Source organism: Pipra filicauda, unplaced genomic scaffold, assembly GCF_003945595.2.
Source record: "Pipra filicauda isolate LSUMZ 115617 unplaced genomic scaffold, ASM394559v2 scaffold215_size1667880_pilon, whole genome shotgun sequence".
NCBI classification, from domain to species: Eukaryota; Metazoa; Chordata; class Aves; order Passeriformes; family Pipridae; genus Pipra; species Pipra filicauda.
Window position 1 is genome coordinate 762,153 of NW_024104327.1, and position 12,914 is coordinate 775,066.

The 12,914-nt window shown below is 49.9% G+C and overlaps 1 protein-coding gene across 1 annotated transcript; it reads right to left on the reverse strand.

Moving 5' to 3' along the window:
- Window positions 1-2,624: 2,624 nt before the first annotated feature.
- On the reverse strand, window positions 2,625-10,098 carry ATP5F1A (ATP synthase F1 subunit alpha). The gene is made up of 12 exons (XM_027719996.2): window positions 9,933-10,098; window positions 8,714-8,792; window positions 7,473-7,642; window positions 6,565-6,738; window positions 6,319-6,485; window positions 6,061-6,209; window positions 5,063-5,214; window positions 4,733-4,957; window positions 4,522-4,629; window positions 3,844-3,988; window positions 3,509-3,659; window positions 2,625-2,830 (listed from the first exon to the last, which is right to left on the reverse strand). The coding sequence occupies exons 1-12, from the start codon at window positions 9,990-9,992 to the stop codon at window positions 2,749-2,751; spliced, it is 1,662 nt and encodes a 553-aa protein (XP_027575797.1). The 5' UTR covers window positions 9,993-10,098; the 3' UTR covers window positions 2,625-2,748.
- Between the last annotated feature and the right edge of the window lie 2,816 nt (window positions 10,099-12,914).

The window sequence follows — 12,914 nt, forward strand, 5'->3', positions numbered from 1 at the left end:
CTTGGTCAAGAAATTTTCTCTAATATCCAACTTAAACAATGTCCTCTAGCACAGCCGTTTCCTCTCATCCTGTCCCTTGTTCCTTGGCAGCAGAGCCCGACCCCTCTGGCTCCCCCCTCCTGTCAGGGAGTTGCAGAGCCAGAAGGTCCCCCCTGAGCCTCCTTTTCTCCAGGATGAGCCCCCCCAGCTCCCTCAGCTGCTCCTCATAAAACAAAAAAAAAACCCTCCTCCACCACACCCATCCCGTGTTACCCACAGTTTATAAGGGGGCCTCTGCCTGAGACAAAGCACTGCGTGAGCAACCTCTGAACAGTGCTTTGAAAATAGGAGGTAGAACACAGTGTGCTGGAATGCCTGAATCACATCCACTGCCCTGACCTGCTGCCTCTGCGTGAGCACAGGGAGAGCTAAAACAGTCCACTAATGCAAAAAGAGGCATTTTCCACTTACTGAAATAAAATGCTCAGTTGTAACCTGAGGCTGATTTAGGCAAACTGGGCCTGTGCACGCTCCTGACAGAACAGAGCACAAGCCCTCACCAGGAATCCACATCACCAAGCAACTAAAGGGGCTCCAGGAGAGCTGGAGAAGGACTTGGAACAAGGGATGGAGGGATAGGACAAGGGGGAACAGCAGGGTTAGAGGGACAAGAGGGCAGGGTTAGATGCGATATCGGAAAGGAATTCTTTGTGAGGATCGTGAGGCTCTGGCACAGGTTGCCCAGAGAAGCTGTGGCTGCCCCATCCCTGGAAGTGTCCAAGGACTGGCTGGACAGAGCTTGGAGCAACCTGGGCTACTGGAAGGTGTCCCTGCCCATGGCAAGGGTTTGGATGTCAATGATCCTTAAGGTCCCTTTCCAACCAAATCACCCTGTGAGCCTGTGATCCACTGGCCATTTCCCAGCTTCCCAGCCCCACCCCGTGGCCAGGGCAGCCCATAGCACCACTCAGGACCTGGGACCCATCCTCCAAAACCCGCCCTGCCCTTCACTCTGACCCGACTGGTACATTTACCACACGGTGCTTTCATGAGGAAGTTCTCACCTTCCTACATCTCAGCAGCAACAGGGCAGAAACCAGAACCTTGGAATATTTCTCTCCTATCTTACTAGAAACAAATACATCTCTGTGCAGTTTTGGACTAGGGCACCCCTGAGCTCGGTGCTTTCCAGCTGCAGCAGCACGTCAGTAGAAGATGGCACAGCAACACCAAGAGGTAACCAGCGTTCAGTCAACGTGCGGGAACAGTCACAGGCTGTAAACATTATCCTGGAAGTGACAAATGATGTTGGCCAGGTCAGAGTAAAAAGGTTCCACAACATTCCCTCGTGCCTGTGAAGCCCCTGAGCCACCTGTTCTGGAGCTGTGCACGGAATAAACAAAACAGAAATCCCTCCTCCTGGAGCACAGCACTAACTCTTCCCAGAAAGGTGTCTGACACTCCTGGACTAAAAATTTTTCCCCGGTACAGCAGAGCCTGTTTGTTAGCCTGGAACTGTGTGAGAATGTTTCCCGCTGCTTGTTTGCACTGGGAGGCAGGATGCTCCCCTGCAGGAAAGTTAACTGGGGACAGTGGGTGTGCAGGCTCCACGAGGATTAAGGGCCAAGCTCCACTGTACCAGACTGAATACACTGCACGAAATGGAGAGGCTTTGAACTCTCCCCCATCCCAGATCGGTGCAACACTGGGATCCTGTGCCTCACACAGCAGTCAGGAAATGGAAGAGCTCCAGCTCTGGGGTACCAGCACAGGAAGAACATGGACCTGTTGGAGCAAGACCAGAGGAGGCACGAAGTTCATTACTAGGATGGAAAACCTCTCATACAAGGAAAGGCTGAAAGAATTGGGATTGTTGAGCCTGAAAAGAGAAGGCTTCGGGGTGACCTAACTGCAGCATTCCAGTACCTGAAGGGAACTTACAGAAAAGATGGAGAGAGACTATTTACAAAGGCCTGGAGTGACAGGACAAGGGGGAATGGCTTCCCACTGCCAGAGGGCAGGATTAGATGGGATATTGGGAAGAAATTCTTTATTGTGAGGGAGGTGAGGCTCTGGCACAGGTTGCCCAGAGAAGCTGTGGCTGCCCCATCCCTGAAGTGTTCAAGGCCAGGCTGGACAGGGCTTGGAGCAACCTGGGATAGTGGAAGGTGTCCCTGCCTATGGCAGGAGGGTGAAATGAGATGGTCTTGAAGGTCCCTTCCAACCCAAACTATTGTAGGATTCTAGTACTTTAATCTCTAACTGTTACTACTGTAACAGCTACACCTGCAGTTGTCCTGAGACTCAAGGACCAGTCTTCCAAAGGCCTGGCACCAGGATGGATCACCAGGCAGAAATTCCAAGAAATACTCTTCCAGAGTTTCAGGCAGTTAAGAGATTCCTGCGAGGTCCAGTGAATTACCCTCGTGACAAGACAGCACAGGGTGCCTGCCCAGCTGCACTGCCCTTCTCCAGGATAAGCTGCCTGGCACCAAGGATGAACACCCTGAGAACATCTCTCAGCTCTGTCACCCTCCTGCTCCCGTGTCAGGGGAGTTTGCTCACCCAACAGTTAAGATGCCCCCTGATGTCCAGGGGAGTTCAGCTCTGTGTTCTACAGATGCAAGCAGCCAGCCAGAAGGCACTCGTTCAGAACAGGGAACCTTTATTCTCACTGAGATCTGTACATTCAAGTCACATATACTTTAGTCTCTGATGGAGCTGGAGCACTGGATCACAACCGCCTGGTCTCTGAACAGTTTTAAGAGTTTATGCCTCAAAAGTAGCCAGGAAATTTGTGACTATCTCCTTCAACTTCGCTTCTGTCTGGTCAGAGATCTTCCCTTCGGTCCTGTTGGAAGAGTTCAGTTAAACTCCTGACACAGCAACAGATACACAGTCAACCCGAGACAAAGACAGAAGCTTCACAACGAACCTCCCCATTTCTAACAAAATTAGTAGATGATTTAATACATTTCTGTTTGATGTATGACGCCGTACCACTGACAAAACATCCCTTCTCCTGAAAGTGTTAGTCTTGTTCAAGAACTGAAGTCTGTCCACAAATACTTTCAGAACAGACGTATGTATTCCAACAATGCTCCACCTTCTACAGAGCTGTGCCTTAGAGACAGAAGGCACATGATATGGCTCATGACAAACCAAGCCAGGACCAGTTCCCAGGACGGAACTATGGAAATACTCAGTCCCCAGCAATCCACTCAGCAGCACTTAACTCACAGCTTAAAGCTGTCAGAAATATGGGCAGTGACTCAATTAAGTGACTTCAGGAACAGATCAGACATATGCAAGTACATTCACTTAAGCATAAGCTGCATTTCCTAAGAGCTGAAGACACGAATCTGAGGAAGGTCGATGGTAGGAAGGCTGATTTAACCTCCAGTTCTGGCACAGGCAGTTGAAGGCCTGATGTTCTAGGATACACTAAATTAACAGTTCAGTGATCATTATTCTGTACTCCAGCCATTAAGTCAATACCCTGGGGACGAAGCATGGTAGACCCCCATACCTGATTGTGGAGAGGAGGGCCTGGTGCTGGCTCAGTACATGGGCGAGGAAAGCGCTCTCAAATTTAGTGATCTTGCTGGGCTCCAGCTTGTCCAAGTGACCTCTTACACCAGCATAGATGACTGCAACCTGTTCTTCGATAGCCATGGGAACTGCAAGGAAGAGAGCACTCATTCCATCAGAACTCTGACAACAGGACACATCACAACTACACAGAGCCCTTGGAAGACCAGCTGCGCATGGACAGCCTGGTTCAAGCCAGCCTGCATTTACCCTGTGTGCAGAATGAGCACAGTCACTGCAGCACACAGCACTAACAGGAACACAGACACTCACCGTACTGGCCCTGCTTCAGCAGCTCCGTCAGGCGCACCCCGCGGTTCAGCAGCTGCTGCGTGGCGGCGTCCAGGTCAGAGCCAAACTGGGCGAAGGCGGCGACCTCTCGGTACTGAGCCAGCTCCAGCTTCATGGTACCGGCCACCTGCAGCACAGGGCACAGGTCAGACCCCGTGGGGCCACCTCTAGGGGTGTTGCAGAGACTGCAGGTTATCTGCAGCTGACAGCTGTCACCAGTCAGCTCTGCCCTGCGTACCAGACAGGTGACTACAAACACTGGCAGATCATACACATTTCTAAAAATCCCACCTTGTAACATAAGCATGCTATTTCTCCCTAATATGGGAAGAGTTCATATTAAACCCCTCTAATTCCATGCCTGTACAAACGCTCGGGGTTAAGTGAGCATTCTCTATTTCTAGTTGGTAGTACCCACTTCAGCATACCAAAACTTAATCCTACATCTTTATATAGATACAATTTTCCTTTCTCCCCCACCTCTCTCAGTAGGCAAGAGAAATAGCAAAGAGTTCTCCAAAGCTGGTCCTTTTATAATTTCATAACGCTAAGGAATCCAAAGCTTTATTCCCTCCCTGTTCACAGATCTTCGGAGTCAAATGGGTTGTAATGCCCACATATTACCTCCAGCACGAGGAGGAGCAGCAGTTTCACACTTACCTGCTTCATAGCCCTGGTCTGAGCAGCAGAACCCACACGGGACACAGACAGACCAACGTTGATGGCTGGACGGATACCTTTGTAGAACAACTCAGTTTCCAGGAAAATCTGTAAGTGGAAATTGTTTTATTCTCTTGGTCAGAAGCCTGGAGGCCTCCTCAGAGACCAGCCAGTAAGTTACACGGGGTAATGGGACAGGAAGCAGTCCCACCTGTCCATCAGTGATGGAGATGACGTTGGTTGGAATGTAAGCAGACACGTCCCCAGCCTGGGTCTCGATGACGGGCAGGGCGGTCAGGGAGCCACCCCCGAAGGAGTCATTCATCTTGGCCGCTCTCTCCAGCAGCCGGGAGTGCAGGTAGAACACATCCCCTGGGTAGGCCTCGCGGCCGGGGGGACGGCGCAGCAGCAGGGACATCTGACGGTAGGCAACGGCCTGTGTGGTGCAAAGGGAGCTGTCAGAGTTCGGCACCTCTCTCAACATGCCGGACTTAACACACACCAAGGCCAGACCACGAGGCCTATAAACAGTGTTTCTCACCTGTTTGGACAAGTCGTCATAGATGATCAATGCGTGTTTCCCGTTGTCCCTGAAGTATTCCCCCATGGAGCAGCCTGAATAGGGAGCCAGGTACTGAAGGGGTGCTGCATCAGACGCTGTGGCAGACACCACGATGGTGTACTTCATGGCATCTGGAAAGGATTGGAGACACATACCGCTGAGCGTGCTACCTCATCATGCCCCACGTCAGAAAACACAACACACGTGTGTCAAGTACCAGTGCTGAAGCACCCAGGCAGCGTCACTACACTGCTACAAAAAACCCCACCGCACCAGCTGAACCTGCCTGTTAGCTCAGCTAACTCAGGAAGTCCCAAGAGCAAATTCATAGCAGCTAACACCTAACACCTGCAGACTTCTTTCCCATTTAAAATGAAATTTAAACCTTTACTGACACACTTTTGTTCTAGAAGTAACTCACGCTGAAAGCCCATGGTTTCCTGGATGCTTCAAGGCTGTTGCAAAACCCTTCACTTTATAGTCCCAAACCAATCACTGTCCTTAAAATGTGGGGTTTTCCCTGATCAAGGTGCTTGATCAGCCCGCAGGAAGTCAGGTGCTGGTCTCTTGCAAGTTCTGTTACATGTGCAGCCTTGGTCATGGACATCATTTTCTGAAGGGATGCTATCATTTAATGTGTTTGGGCTGTGAAGGCTCCTCACTAAATTTGCAGCTGCCATTCACATCGATTGGCACATGGAACGCATGAACACATGGAACAAATGTCAAGTCCATAAATATTTGTCACCAGGCCTGCCTGACTGCAAAGGGTAAGCTCTCAACTCAATTCAGCAGTTTGGGGGCCTCAGAATGGTATTTTCCCCACTTGCCTAGAAAGGCTTCTTCTCCACAAAGCCAAGTAATTCATTCGTTTAATAAGAATTCTGTCTACATTTGCAGCCACCAGAGGGCACAGCAGTACTCAGCATTATAATGAGAACAGGATGTCAGCGGGTGCCATCTCCCAATATCTGTACCTGCGTCAGTGAGCCTCTTCACCAGCTGAGCAACAGTGGATCTCTTCTGGCCAATGGCAACATAGATACAGTACAGCTTCTTCTTCTCATCCGTCCCATCGTTGAATCGTTTCTGGTTGATTATTGTGTCAATTGCAATCGAAGTTTTCCTGTGGAACACAGAGGCTGGTAAGTTAAGCTGCCCCGGGTTCTCCCACTCCCTACACAGCCCTGTGGTCCCTGCTTAAGGAACATTTTAGGCTTGGGCATTTAACTCACCCTGTCTGCCTGTCACCGATGATCAGCTCACGCTGGCCACGACCAATGGGCACCAAGCTGTCCACAGCCTTAATCCCAGTCTGCATAGGCTCACGCACAGAGATCCTGGGAATGATCCCAGGGGCCTTCAAGCCAACTCTCCTGCGTGTCTTGGATGCAATAGCGCCCTTTAAAGAGAAGAAAAAATTGCTAAGGTCTGTATCACATAGCTAAAAGCAGAGGTAGTTAACACTTAGATACACTTACCTTCCCATCAATTGGATTGCCCAAGGCATCTACGACACGGCCGAGCAGCTCTTCCCCCACGGGAACATCCACGATGGCTCCAGTCCTCTTCACAACATCCCCCTCCTTGATCAGTCTGTCATTACCAAACACTACAACACCAACGTTGTCAGGCTCCAGATTCAAGGACATACCCTGGGACAGAGATCACATTATCCTTACAAAACCCATACCAACACATGTGAGAACTGTCACAGTGACTCTTTTACAGCGTACAAAATCCCAAAAGATCTACCTCAATCTTATTTGTAACAATAGTCAATGTTCTGCTTTTACATACAAAACATCTATTTAACTCCACAGTGATTAAAGAACATGCCTAAGCTTTCAACTTACCCCGTAACTGTACCACAGAAGTTTAGCACTGAATCTACAAAAACCGGAAAGGATAAGCAGGGTTCAAGTACAAGAGTTTTCTCTTGCCTAGGAGCTGGACAAGAGAAAAGCACTGGCTTCTTCAGTGCCCAAGGTGAGATAGGTCATTAAAAATGCTGGAAGAGCTCTTCCAGTACTCTTGGAACAGTCAACAGGTTTTTAACCCACTCTTAAGACTACAAGCCAGCAAGCTGCATGCTGTACTGAAGCAGAGAGGCCGTTATTCAACAGCAAATAGAAGAGCCACCCTGAAACTGAAGAAAACAAAATCCAGTGTCAGGTTAGTCCTAGTACTTCCTAGATGAAGGCAAAAAAAGCTCAAATGTTGGCTTAGAACCAGATACTGATACTGAAAGCCAAGTGTTACAAATTAAAAAATTTTCACTAGTTACTACACATTAAAGATGCAATGAAGCTGATACAATGACTCCATGGGTACCTCCCAGCACTTTTACTGTCCCTGAGCTAAAGGAACTGCTGTAGTGACAGCTCACCTTCAGCCCAGAAGAGAATTCCACCATCTCCTCTGCCTGGACATTTCTCAGGCCGTACACTCGGGCGATACCGTCACCGATGGAGAGCACACGGCCCGTCTCCTCCAGCTCAGCCGAGGTGTCAGCTCCCAGAATACGTTCCTCCAGAATAGAGGATACCTCCGCAGTACCTGGAAAGAGAGGTTTTTTAAAAGCACAGTAAGGTACAGTATGAACCCAGTAAGCTTGTCTTGAATTCACACGGTGCCCTTCCTCAAATGTGCCACAAAGTCTAGCAAACACCACCCTTACTTAGGATGCATAAGATGAATAACAGCCTCTGTACTCCTAGTTAATAAAAGGAGCTTGAACTCATCATTACACGCCAGTTTTAACCAGAACACAGATAGCTGGTTAGTTATCAATTTTCTTGATTATGTCCTACACTACTATCAATCTCTCTCCCTAGAAAACAATTAGACTAATTAATTAGCCTTAGCTCAGAGAGAACAGTCACGCTTGCTCTGCTTGCTGAGCAGTTACTTAGACTTGGATGCATCAAAACACCCAACCAATTGATTTGTAATCCAAGATCCAAACATACCTAAAGGAATTCCATACATTTAAGGAGCAAGCTGTTCAATATAAACTGTAAAAACGTATCCTCCATCTTCCTCAAATTTGTTTGGCTGCATACCTCCAACAATCTTTTATTTCCACATCTAACAAACAGTAAATAACACTGTGAAACTGCTACTTCCCAATAACCTTTAATTGCCCTAAACCACTTCAAAATAACGTACGTGAATTGCTGCCAAAAACACAGCCACGCAGAGCAGCTGTCTCCTCTAAACACCAAACTGCTGGCAGCCAAAAAGCCATGCTCAAGGACACAAGGTCAAACCCAGGCAGGCCTGGGAAAGTCATCTACTTCTTCACGCTGTTCCAAGCAGGACAGGAAACTCCAACTTGGGGCAACTTTTTTCAAATAGTTCTGCAGGAGTTGAAGGCTGACTGGAATCCTCATGAAGCAGGTACCTGTGTAAGCCAGCTGACACGTGGTGTCCCCCTGGTTAGGGCATGTTTTGAATTTTAATTGAAGTGCAGTTTGCAGGATGTGACTGTGTAACATTTCACTGTTAAATACTGTCAGAACATAAAGGTCCTCAAGTGCTGTCAAATAACACCCATCATATTCAAATTCCCATTTTGTCTGACAGACCAAGTTCTTAAACCACACTCAAGACCTTTCTCAGACTCACCAGTCTTCTGAAAGCATGGTTTGGAGGCATGGAGGTTTCGTGTAGCAACAAATGCTGCACCCAGGGTGTTTCTGGAAACCTAAAATAAGCAATTGTTTCAGAACCAATGAGATTTCCTTAATCGTGCAAAAAACACGCTAAGAGATAACACACTAGGATTTTCCATTTTGAGCTTATGATCTGTCTCAGTTTTGAGCTGAACTCCACAGCACCTCATTCACAATTACAGAACGAGTTCTGGAGTTCCAGAACCAACCCCAGCACCACCAAGAAAGGACAAATGGTGAAGGAGGTTGCTCCCAACCCCTCTCTGCGTTTTTCTGCAGTACTCTGATGTCACCATCAAGCACTGCAGCAGCTCCCACAGCAAAATCTCCTCTTGCTTGGCACCTCTACACTAAACATCAGAACCTTGGGCATACAGAAATCACTGCACCACTCAGAGTTGCACAGGGGAGAAATAAGATTGTGTCTCCTAAGAAAAATCTAACTGTAGTGGTTTTGGTATGGTTAACACATATAGAAAAAAAAACCAAACCCTCTTCAGCAAAAGAACAGAACCACAGAATCAATTAGTTGGAAAAGACCTCCAAGATCATTGAGTTCAACCTGTGACTGAACACTACTATGTCAACTAAATCATGGCAGAGGCTATTCTTAAACACCTCCAGGGACAGTGACCCCACCACCTCCCTGGGAAGCCCATTCCAATGTCTATTCACCCCATCTGTGAAGAATTTCTTTCTAATGTCCAAAAAAGTGATCTGTGATAATGAGTACATTAGATTGCATTCCTGCACCCCAAGCAAGGCTCCCAATGCAGTTCCATACAGCACCGTTAATGCAATTTATTTAATGCCCTGTACGCCGGGCAGGCCTCTCCCTCATTCGCCTTTACTGAGGACAAGGGCGCGAGAGGCTCTTGACGGCTCTTCCTATGCTTTCTCTCTCCTCACAAACACGGGACAAAACTCTCCATCCCCTCGCACCTCACACCCCCAACCTTGACCTTGCCCTGGCAGCTTTCAGCGACTACCCTGAGCCCGGTGAAGTACACCTCGCCCCTCAGCGGGGTCTGCCCCACATCGCTGAGGGGACACCCCTCGCTTCCCTCCCCACACTCCGATGTTCCCCCTCAATGTCACCGCGGCCCCCAAGATGGCGGCAGCGGCGCGTCCCCCCCCGGCCACCCCGGCTCCGGGGCGGGCAGGGCGCTCACCAGGCCGGCCTGCCGCGGCAGGGAGCGAGCGAGGGCGGCGGCCACGCGGGCGGACAGCATTGCTGCGGCGGCAGAGGCGGTGGGACCCGGGGAGGCTGCGGCGGAGGGACGCTGAGGGCTGCCGGCCCCGCGCTCTGCTCACAAAATGGCGGCGGCGCCTCACGCCCCTTTTGGCGCCGAGGCCGCGCCCAGGGGGCGGGGCGGGGCGCGAACCCCTCCACGCGCCCCTGAGATATACTTAAAAATATACATATACACACACACAGGCACGCGTAATATGCGATGAAATTAATTAAAAATAATAAAAAATCTAAATAGGGTTTTTAGGAAATAGCCCGCTGCGGGAGGTGCCCTTGAAATGGCCCTCGGCGGGCGGAAGGGGCGGGGGCTGCTGAGAGGAACAGGAGGGCGGGGAGTGAGGGAAGGTCAGAGGGGAGACCTCAGGGAGAGGGACAGAGACAGGGACAGGGACAGAGACAGAGACAGAGACAGGGACAGGGACAGAGACAGAGACAGAGACAGGGACAGAGACAGGGACAGAGACAGAGACAGGGACAGGGACAGGGATAGGGACAGGGACAGAGACAGAGAGAGACAGGGACAAGGGCAGGGACAGGGACAAGGGCAGGGATAAGGTAGGGACAGGAATGAGGTCACGGAAAGGGACGAGGATAAGGGTAGGGACAGGAGCACGGAAAGAGACAGGAACAAGGACAGGGACAAAGCAAGGGCAGGATCGGGGACAGGGCTGTTGTCCCCGCTTTGGGCTCGTCCCCCGGTGCGCTGCGCCAATTTACGCACTGAGGCGAAGTATTTCTATTTCTTGCTCTGGTTTGCACGAAGTAGGGGTCCGGGTGTTAACCCACGTAAGCCTACACACCGATCACCAAAACTTTACGCTATTTATACATTTTAAAAAACAAAGGTATCAGCATTCACTGGTTACAAATTGCATAACTTTTCTATTAATTGCTACTCAGACTTTGCTAGCTATGTCTCTCACTTCGTATACTAATTAGTCTGCAAGTGCAGTTCTTCCCTCCATTTGAGTCTGGGGTTCCTTTTTCACAGAATCACAGAATATATTGAGTTGGAAGGGACCCACAAGGATCATCGAATCCAGCTCCAGGCCCTGCACAGGACCATCCCCAAGAGTCACATCGTGTGCCTCAGAGTATCATCCAAATCCTCCTTGGGCTCCATCAGCCTTGGTGCTGTGCCCACTGCCCTGGGGAGCCTGTTCAGTGCCCGACCACCCTCTGGGGAAAGAACTTGTTTCTAATATCCAACCCAAACCTCCTCTGACACAGCTTCAGGCCATTCCCTTGGGTCCTGTCACTGGTCACACAGAGCAGAGATCAGTGCCTGTCCCTTCTGTTCCCCTCCCCGGGAAGTTGTAACTGCAATGAGGTCTCTCCTCAGTCTCCTCTTCTTCAGCTGAACACACCAAGTGCCCTCAGCCGCTCCTCACACGGCTTCAAATCAAGGGCCTTCACCATCTTTGTTACCCTCTTTTGGACACTCTCTAATGGCTCAATATCCTTCTTACATTGTGGCGCCCAAAACTGCCCCAATATTTGAGGTGAGGCCGCCCCAGGGCAGAGCAGAGCGGGACAATCCCCTCCCTGGCTCGGCTGCTGATGCTGGGCCTGGTGCCCCCCAGGACAGGGTTGGCTTCCTGGCTGCCAGGGCACTGCCGACTCATGGACAGCCGGCCATTGACCGGGACCCCAGGTCCGTTTCCTGACACTGCTTTCCAGCCTCTCATTCCCAGTCTGTCCATACATCCAGGGTTGCCCCATCCCAGGTGCAGAATCCAGCACTTTCCCCTGTTGAACTTCCTATAGTTGGTGATTGCCCAGACTTCTCATTTGTCGAGGGCCACCCTTGCCTTCAAGGGAGTCAACAGCTCCTCCCAGTTTTGTGTCATCTGCAAACTTGCTCAGTGGCCCTTCCAGTCCTGTGTCCAAGTCATTTATGAAGATGTTGAAGAGCACAGGGCCCAAGATGGAGCCCTGCAGAACCCCACTAGTGACAAGTCACCAGTCTGATGTCACCTCAGTCACTGTCACCCTCTGTGCTCGACCCGTGAGCCAGTTGCTCACCCACCACATGATGTGTTTATCCAGCTGTGGCTGGATATTTTGTCCAGAAGGATCCTGTGAGAGACAGTTTTGAAAGCTTTACTGAAATCCGAAAGGATCGCATCAACTGGCTGCCCTGGATCAACCAGGTGGGTCACCATATCATAGAAGGAAATCAGGTTTGATAAGCAGGACTTTCCTCAAGCTGTGCTGGCTGTGACCAACAACAGCATTGTCTTTCAGGTGTTTTTCAATACTTCCCAGAATAATCTTCTCCAGAACTTTCAATGAGTCAGTGGCCGTGATCTCCCACTGCTGGAATTACCTTACCCCCAGGTACTGCTCAGTCCTGCTGACTTCACTCAAGACAGCCCATTCCTCTTGGGACTGTCTTCCCTTTTCCCTGAAACCAAAGATTAACCAAGCATACAATGCTCACAATGCAACTGCTTAATCATAACTGTCCAGCTACAGCTACTGAGTAACAATTTTTTTAAAAAATTGCAAAGTTTGACTCAAACCCCTGTTTAGATCTTGAGGGGCACAAATCTTGAGGGGCTCGGTATCAGGATTAGGGGAGGGGGTAGGGGCAGTCACAGGGCAGGGAAAAGGGCAGGGGCAGGAGTAGGGATGTGAGGGGCTGCAATGCACAGGACAATGGTCTGGGGAAGGGGGTAATTAGGGCCCTTTTCCAGGAGCTCCAGTCTGGAAAGTAGCAGCTGGAGACAGAGAAGTACAGGCAGCACGTATGTGCTCTGGGAATGGGCAAAAGGGATGAGATGCACAGTTGGTTTCCTTACATTTAGCCAGCCTGTTGATAATGAGTGAAACTTGAAAGCCCTACAGGTGCAATCAGAGGGATGGAGACAGTGTCCCAAGCTGAGTAGAACCTAATGCA

Coding starts and splice junctions, on each gene's coding strand:
- ATP5F1A (XM_027719996.2), bottom strand. CDS start 9,992: ATGCTGTCCGCCCGCGTGGCCGCCGCCCTCGCTCGCTCCCTGCCGCGG. Junction 8,793..9,932: donor TGCCGCGGCAGGCCGGCCTG/GTGAGCGCCCTG, acceptor TGCTTATTTTAG/GTTTCCAGAAACACCCTGGG. Junction 6,486..6,564: donor GCAATCCAATTGATGGGAAG/GTAAGTGTATCT, acceptor TTCTCTTTAAAG/GGCGCTATTGCATCCAAGAC.